Source organism: Ricinus communis, chromosome 5 (genome assembly GCF_019578655.1).
Source record: "Ricinus communis isolate WT05 ecotype wild-type chromosome 5, ASM1957865v1, whole genome shotgun sequence".
Classification (NCBI taxonomy): domain Eukaryota; kingdom Viridiplantae; phylum Streptophyta; class Magnoliopsida; order Malpighiales; family Euphorbiaceae; genus Ricinus; species Ricinus communis.
Window position 1 is genome coordinate 18,552,397 of NC_063260.1, and position 9,346 is coordinate 18,561,742.

General features: G+C 29.3%; 1 protein-coding gene across 3 annotated transcripts; it reads right to left on the bottom strand.

Annotated features, from left to right (window-relative positions):
- Positions 1-1,130: 1,130 nt before the first annotated feature.
- On the bottom strand, positions 1,131-4,174 carry LOC107262637 (FGGY carbohydrate kinase domain-containing protein-like). Of its 3 annotated transcripts, XM_048374858.1 has the most exons (6): positions 3,596-4,173; positions 2,890-3,490; positions 2,172-2,286; positions 2,018-2,062; positions 1,664-1,738; positions 1,131-1,431 (listed from the first exon to the last, which is right to left on the bottom strand). In XM_048374858.1, exons 2-6 carry the CDS (start codon positions 2,902-2,904, stop codon positions 1,412-1,414), a joined length of 270 nt encoding a protein of 89 aa, XP_048230815.1. In that variant the 5' UTR covers positions 2,905-3,490; positions 3,596-4,173; the 3' UTR covers positions 1,131-1,411. The 3 variants fall into 3 exon arrangements, 1 of the variants encoding a protein (XP_048230815.1); XR_007216096.1 differs by lacking the exon at positions 1,664-1,738 and having other exon boundaries at positions 1,943-2,062; positions 2,374-3,490; positions 3,596-4,174; XR_007216095.1 differs by lacking the exon at positions 1,664-1,738 and having other exon boundaries at positions 1,943-2,062; positions 2,172-3,490; positions 3,596-4,174.
- Positions 4,175-9,346: the final 5,172 nt, after the last annotated feature.

Sequence of the window (9,346 nt, forward strand, 5' to 3'; positions counted from 1 at the left end):
AAGCAATTCAAAGAAACAAGGAAGATCCCTAATTCTATTTTAGAAAATTCTCTATGGGCAGTCCCTAGAACAATGGCCATAACTCAAGATCCGACTGGTGAATCAAAGTGCCATTTTATACACAAATTACATAAACGAGAAAATAACATACCCAAAAACCAACCATTCATGTGTCATAGAGATTCAGTATATGAGTTTGCAAAATTGACTATCAAGACAAAATTTGGAAGGAAATTCAGGACCTAGCAAACAAATATTAAAATCAGCCTATCATTTTATTCAAATACGATGGCCAATAGTACTTATCATTTTAAATATATATACATCTATATATATATATACACTATATTCAAACATAATGGCTAATAAAAATCAGTTAAAGAATAAATAAACAAATAAAAACTCAACCTAAACTTTGTCTTCTATTTAATTAAATAATAATAATAGCGACCCTCCCTCTAGAAAAGAAGCTAAAAGCTAAACGACATAAAATTAAAATTAAAATAAAGTCAAACAAATTATAATGCAATTGAATTTGGTATCACCTTAGGCATTGAATAAACAATTAGCATAAAGATGCATAAGCTTCATGCGCTAGCAATAAAATAAGAGCAACGCTTCCTCCAGAAAAGAATCTGAAATCTGAGAAATTAAAATAAAATCAACAAATTTTAATGCAACTAAACTGACAGAGTAATAATAAAGGATAATTTCGGTATCATCTTATGCATGACTTGTGTGATTAAATTGCATTTAATTGAATAAATCATGAAGGAATATTTTCAATACTAACACAAATAAATACAGCACCAAAAAGAAAGGCAGAAGAAGAACCTATTTTCTCATCAATCTCAATATTTGAAACTCATAATCAATCAAATCACTTATCATTCTTAAAATTTGAAATAAATGCATTGTAGATTAGGTCTGATATAGGGATAGGAAGGCCATCTTAGAACAAAACATTATCATTGTTCAGAATAAATCATTTGCAAGAATTCAATTGAATTACATTCTTAGAAAATCATGTCACTTATAATATTATGATTTCATTTCTCTTTCAAAATGCCATGTTCTTTTTAAGTTGAAAGAATCAAATTCTAGCAACTATGATCTTTCCAAATAAAAACTGACTGAAATTGAGAACTCAGTAACATTGAATTCTTGCAATTTTGAGAGTTTACAAACACAACATGAATAAGTACATTTGGAGGCTGCATTTCAGGAGAAAGGACGTCACCACAGTACTGTGATACTGGGGAATTAGAAGAATTAATCTTCTCAGCTTGTTTAATAGCTCTATGATCCATCCAAACTATAATATTTCTTCTTGAATCCCCACTCCACGAATATAGTTTTCTATGATGTAATCTAATAATGCCCCAGTAGCACTCTGTCCACCATCTGTAAGCTAGTACTCAGGGATCATTGCTGCAGGAATTGAAAAAAAAATGCCTTGAGATTAATTCCAGCAATATATTGCTGTGGACAGATAAATGCTGAATTTTGATTAAAGTATGATAATATGTATGCATGTCTGCACATCCATGTGTTAAAAATCATTTCATTATAACATTCACAATACTCCAAAATGATAGCCTGCCGCAGCACTGTAATAAATTTCAGGGAGACAAACATTGATATTAGAAATTGTAGATGTTACCTGACCAAAAAGGTCCCCAAACCCCAGGAATGAAGAGCTTGCTCTGTGATACAGCCATATGACAAGTAGAAGTACCACAGACTAAAGCCATACGATGACATATGACAGATAAACGCTGACTTTTGATTAAAGTATGATAATATGTATGCATGTCTGCACATCCATGTCTTAAAAATCATTTCATTATAATATTCACAATACTCCAAAATGATAGCCTGCCGCAGCACTGTAATAAATTTTAGGGAGACAGACATTGATATTAGAAATTGTAGATGTTACCTGACCAAAAAGGTCCCCAAACCCCAGGAATGAAGAGCTTGCTCTATGATACAGCCATATGACAAGTAGAAGTACCACAGACTAAAGCCATATGATGACATATTGCTTCCTTATCGTGCTCTGTAAAGTCAAAGTTTATAAGATAGTGAGGAAGTATCTTTTTGCTGTCACAGGACTTAACAGACAATAAAGGTAACAGATCTATCTTTCATTCCAAATGACATAATACCTTTAACATCATAATTTGTGTCAGGAAGAGGAACACTCTCCATGATCCCCACGCCACCAGCATGAGCATCAATCAGTGAAGTCCCCACAGGAGTTCCAGCTTCAAGACCTAGTTCCTAAACATATAGGCAAATACTTAGAGGATGTACCAGAGGTTTATGGTTGATAATAAATATAAGAATGTTTGGAGATAAAATAATTACATATATGACAACCAATCACTCAAATCCATCCATCTAAACACCATGGACCATGACTCTTGCAAATTTTCTTTCACCCATAGAAGCTGCAATATTTTCAATACTAACACAAACAAATACAGCACCAACAAGAAAGGCAGAAGAAGAACCTATTTTCTCATCAATCTCAATATTGAAAACTCAGAATCAATCAAAGCACTTATTATTCTTAAAATTTTGAAATAAATGCATTGTAGATTAGGTCTGATATAGGCATAGGAAGGCCATCTTAGAACAACACATTATCATTGTTCAGAATAAATCATTTGTAAGAATTCAATTGAACTACATTCGTAGAAAATCATGTCACTTGTAGTATTATGATTTCATTTCTTTCAAAATGCCATATTCTTTTTAAGTTGAAAGAATCAAATTCTAGCAACTATGATCTTTCCAAATAAAAACTGACAAAAATCGAAAACTCAGTAATATTGAATTCTTGCAATTTCGAGAGTTTACAAACACAATATGAATAAATACCTTTGGAGGCTGCATTCAGGAGAAAAGGTGCCACCACAGTACTATAATACTGGTAAATTAAAAGAATTAATTTTCTCAGCTTGTTTAACAGCTCTATGATCCATCCAAACTATAATATTTCTTCTTGAATCCCCACTCCACGAAACTGATACCGGTGCTCCATCAGCATCAACAGCCACTAAAAAGTTTTTTTTTTTTTAAAAGTAACATTGTTTAAAATAAAATAAAAACTGAATATCCAAAAGGCAGTATAGCCACAATTTCTACCACAAAGGCAATTCAGAAATTTAATGTAGAACAAACGAGATCAATCCTTGCACAATCATGTCACTTTTGGCATGATTTCGTTACTTCCAAAATACCTTGTTTTTATTTTATTAAATTGAAAGAATTGAATTCTATCAACTATGAGGTTACCAAACATGAAAATATCACTGAAACAGAATTCCTCTACCCAAACAAGATAAAATAAATATGACAAACCAAGAGAACAAGTAGCAGCAAAACCAATGCCAGTAACTTCTTGACCAGAAACATTTGCAAGTGAACATGCTAATTTCATAGCTGCACATATTGCATGCCATATATCTGTTGACGATTGCTGCCATAATTTAAAAAACAAAATCAAACTATAATTTTTTATCAAATGAAGCTAAATATAATTTATTTTATATGAATAATTAAATAAAAAATATAAATCGATAACCTCAACAGAGTCACTTCTTTCCGAATTTGAATTGGACCACTAGACGTCCCTAAGCGTTTTCCGTTCTCATCGAATAAACCAGCGCGAGCGCTTCTTGTACCAACGTCGACTCCGAGAAAAACGGATCGACGTCGACTCTGAGAAAAACGGACTGACAAGGAACGGCTGTGACGGTGGCAGTGGACGTCTCGACGGAGAAAGGAGAGGAGGGATCGGGAGAACGGTAGAATAACGTTTGGGATGGTAGAGAGGAAAAGGATTGGGGGAAAATAACGTTTGGGATGGTAGAGAGAAAAAGAATTGGGGGAAAATAAAGTTTGGGATGGTAAAGAGGAAAAGAATTGGGGGAAAATAACGTTTGGGATGCTGTTATGGGAATGGACTCTTGATATTCCTCATCAACGTTTAAAAGACTTCCTAATTAGCTAGAATGGACTCTTGATATTTCTCATCAACGGTAAAAAGACTTCAGGCAGTGGACGTTTCAACGGAGAAAGGAGAGGAGGGATCGGGAGAATGGTAGAATAACGTTAGGGATGGTAGAGAGGAAAAGAATTGGGGGATGCTGTATTACATTTTCTATTTCTTTTATTACATTTCTATTTTATAAGTAATTTTAAAATTTTAATTTAAAGTGAAAGACTTTTAGCTTAGCATTTCTATATTATTTAATGAAAAAATTGATTTCCCCCAATTTATTGGCAAAAAATATACAATTTTAATAAGATTGTAAATGAAAATAAAATTAAAAAATAGATAGTGTTATATAACGTGTCTATTTCAACATTTGACTGAAAATGAAAAAATACAAAAGAAAATTCAGAAAAAGAGAGAAATGGATATATAGATGAGAGGAATAATGCAAGATGATTGATTATTTACCCAGTGAGACATTTACACGTCACCGTTTGGTAATCCTTTTCCAATGGCAAAACCCATAATCAAGCCCTGGACTATTTCACTTTCTGCTATTTAGCCCCTAAACTACACGGGTTACTCATTTTAAGCCATTTTCTGATAGAATAATTAATTATGAGTCTGAGGTTCTAAATGAAAATCCAACTCAGATTTTTAACATGCCACCTCTATATTTGAACACTTTGTTATTACCACGTGTATTATACATGTGGAGGAAATCATAAAATAAAAGAAAAAAATGATAAAATATGTGTTTTATTTTGAAAACAACAACATTTTGATAAAAAAAATGTTAGGGTTCTTATATTGTAAATCATTTGAGAAGTTAGGCAAAGAGCTTGAGATCAGTTTCAAACAAATCAAATATCAGTTCTTCTTCATCTATTCATCGTTTCAAGAAAGGTGCTCCTAAATACAAGTGTGACTGCAAACAAAAATTAAGACTTCATATACAATTGATAACCCAAAAAGAGGTTCTATTGCAGACGATGTGAGTTTGATTTGATTTGTGGTTTTATTACATAAAAAAAAACTATGGTTTTTGCTAGGTTTCATTATTGGTTTTAATCTTCCATTAAAGCTTTTATTATTGGTGGTGTAGGGGAAACAAAATAAATAATGGATAGATAGTGAATTCTTTACGAGAGTTGTTATGCTATTGAATGATATTCGTAAAGAGAATACAAAAGCAAAAGGCAACGCTAAACATAATTATGAGAAAATAAAGATTTAAAGGATGAGATGGAGATGATGAGCCATCTTGAACAAATTGGGAAATAAATTTAACAAGCTTTTTCTTTCTAATAAAAAAAATGGTCTTTCTTACTATAATTTGAGTCGAGATTGAGTGGGAGAAGAGGGATGACAGAGGGACTCGAACTCTGTAGCTCAAATGGAGAAATACCTTTCCCATCAAAGTGCATTTAGTATTCTTCAATTTACTTATAATAATTAAAAAAATAATTAGTATTTATTCTATTATCTATAGGAATGTGAAAAGAAAAAGAATGGAATTGGGATCTTTCTGATTATTATCTATTTATATATCTCACTAGAAGTTTATCATTTTTATGGTTAGAGCTGCGAAACTTTTAAGTTCTAAGTATTCATAATAATGGTGGAACACAATAATGATAAATAGAACACATGAATAAGATATCATGAAATATTAATGTTATGTTAACGCTAATTTTAATATTATATTAACACTAATTTTATCCATGTGCTTAGAGAATAGAAAATTAGTTAGAGATATTAATGAAGTAGAACATATAATGTTTGTCCCATATCATATTACAGTTGAGAGTTTTGAACTATTACTGTGTGTATACAAAGTATCCTCGATAATAATCAGAAATGGCATGTTGATAAAAAGAAAGTAGTACTAGCGATCATCATTTTCTGGAAGCAAGTGATACATGCCATTGATGGATGGTCCAGCTAAGAGTATAAAAGTGCTTGGCAATTTTCTTTAGTATGTGATTGGTTGGTCTTTGATAATTTTCTTTCTTTTTTTTCCTGTTTTGGGTACAGAAGAGGAGACCAAGTTATGTCAGCCAGACCCAATACAGGGTCCTTCATGTTCTTTTTTTCTTTATCATGTTAAGACAAGAGGTGGGCTTCCATTTCTCAGATTCCTCTCTAATTACATTTACACGTTATTGTTACATTCTAACTAGAAAATTTATGTTTAACATAAAAAAATATTTTATATGGTATTTTATTGATTTTGTATAACTTGATAACTTTTTATTATGACTAAAATAGTATTTTAACTCTAAATGTTTTTATTTTTATCCTGTCTTAACAAAAACTATTTTATATGGTAATGTATTTCATTGATTTTGTATAACTTGACAACTTTTTATTATGAGTAAAATAGTATTTTAAATCTAAATATCTTTATTTTTATTTTGTCTTAACAAAATAGAGTGTGCAATGACACTACCAATTGCAACTATTGTAAAAGTTGTCGGATAGGCTTCTTGTAATTAATATTATTTTTTCACTTCTTACTGTTTTTTCTTCATCTCTTTTTGGTACACATTTTAGAACTCTATGATCATTAATCGTCCATAATTGAAAATAAATAATTTTTTAGTAGTATATATATCGGTCCTCTTACAACATGTTACTTATTATGTTTTATGATTTTTTTCACCATTTATATTTTTCATATGTTTTCAAAGTTTTATTATATGTCCATTGAATATGACTATGTGCACGAGTTTACAATTAATTATTTTATTCGAACATGATCTATTTTTAATAAAAGAGTTATTAGCTGTGCTATACTTTCTTTACCTGAAGTTCAATTTTTAATCATTTCTTTTTCAATTTATATATGAGTTATCTTTTTGTTCAAAATTATAATTGCCTTTTATCAACCCAAATAATAGTTTTCCTTTTTTAATTTGAAAAATTCTGTGAAAATTGACTTATGTAACATAATTTTGGTGTGTATGACACAATAATAGCAAGAGGAATTAATTTAAGGTCTGATGTGAATAATAGATAGACAGAGTAATTTTAAATATAACTAGAGAGCAAAAGGGAAAGAAAAATTAAGGATGATTTGTTAATGTAAGAGCTTCACCATAAATCATGTAGTGATTGTTTTTAAATGCTCATCCAGAGGATATAATTTGGTACAACTTTTTAGAATTAGATGCGATTTATCTTTTTAAAAACTACATTCGTTTTAAATGATATTTGAAATTGATTACTTTGATTATATTAATATTTTGATAGCATTAATCTGAAAATTGAATAAATGCTCTCTTAGATTTAATTTTATATAATATTAAATTCTCTTCATTAGATTTTTCTATCAGCCAATCTAGTCAAAAGACAAAATTTATAAATAAAAAAAAATATAATCTTTAAATTTAATAATAAATATGAAAGACAACACAAATTATTTTTAGTAACTGAATTTCAACTAGGTATTAATTTTAGCTTGGTGAATGAACCCCTTAAAATCTTTTAAAATTAAGAGAGTGTTTGACATTGTCACTAGAAAATAACTAATAATTTTTTAGAAAAGCAATCCACAACTACAGCTTCAATTTACAACAACTCAAATTTGAAACTTCTTATCAACTCTTAATTTTAAAATGAATAGATTAAATTAATTTTTTATTACTTAATCTTATTTACTATTCTTTTAATTTTAATTTAAAATAACTTAATTTAAATTTCTTTTACAAATAAATAAATAACAGCCTAAAGTATTTCTTAAATCCCTTAAAAATATTAATTTAATATTAAAAATAAAATATTTATTATTTCTTTTATAAATTTTTTTTAGAAGAATAAGTAATGCTGCATTTTAATAAAAAGAGAAAAAATAATTAAATTAATGTCTACATCATTAAAAATATAAACGACAATAACTATAGATAATTTTGTCAAATACAATTATGGACGACAACTTAGCCAAACATGTCCTAATCAGTGAACAAGCAGCAGCAAAACCAATGCCAGTAACTTTTTGACCATAACATTTGCAAGTGAACATGCTGACTTCACAGCTGCACATATTGCATGCCATATATCTGTTGATGATTGCCGCCATAATTTAAAAAACAAAATCAAACTATAATTTTTTATCAATTGAAGCTAAATTTAATTTATTTTATATGAATAATTAAATAAAAAACATAAATTGATAACCTCAACACAGTCACTTCTTTCCGAATTTGAATTGGACTACTAGACGTCCCTAAGAGTTTCCCGTTCTCATCGAATAAACCAGCGCGTGCGCTTCCTGTACCGACGTCGACTCCGAGAAAAATAGACCGACGAGGAACGACTGAGATGGTGGCAGGGGACATCTCGACGGAGAAAGGAGAGGAGGGATCGGGAGAATGGTAGAGAGGAGAAGAATTGGGCTTTTGTTTGTTGTGGTCTACATAGCGATAAACTTATCATCTATTTTTTTTTTTTTAAAATTCAAAGTTTTTAAAGAAGTCATTCCAGTTTCTTTTTAAATAAGAAATTATTTCTTTGTATTTTGATATTTTTGTTATATTTTTTGCTTTTTTATGCTTTCTATTTGTATCCAGCGTTTAGTGCGAAGTAAAAACATCTATCACTCAAAGTAAACGAGCCACTTTAGTTTCTTTTTTTTAAGTCCGAATTAGGTTTAAATCAACACATGCATTAGCTTTTAATATAAAATAAAATAATTATCTTAAAAAACGTCGTTTTAGTTCTTTTTTTTAAATCAGAAATTATTTCTTTACATTTTGATATTTTTGTTATATTTTTTCCTTTTTAATGCTTTCTATTTATGTCTAGCATTTAATATAAAGTAAAAAATTAATTTTTTAAAGTAAAATAGCCATTTTAGTTTCTTTTTTTTTAAATCATACATTAGACTTAGATCAATATATGTATTAGCTTTTAATGTAAAATAAAACACCATCTTAAAAGACTTCTTTCAATTCCTTTTTTTAAATCAGAAATTATTTTTTGTATTTTGGTATTTTTATTATATTTTTTTTTTTTAATACTTTTTATTTGTATCTAGCATTTAATGTAAAGTAAGACATCCATCCTTTAAAGTAAAAGAGCCCCTTCAGTTTTTTTCTTCTAAAATCAGATATTAGGCTTACATCAACACATGCATTAGTTCTTAATTCAAAGTAAAACAACCATCTTAAAAAAGTCCTTCCAGTTTCCTTTTCTTTTAAATCAGAAATTAGACTTAGATCAACATATACATCACCATACAATTATTTGAAAAAAGAAAAAAAAATTAATACTAAACAAATAAATCAAAAGAGTTAAAGCGTCTTTGATGAAACTTGGAGAGAAAATTCTCTTCAT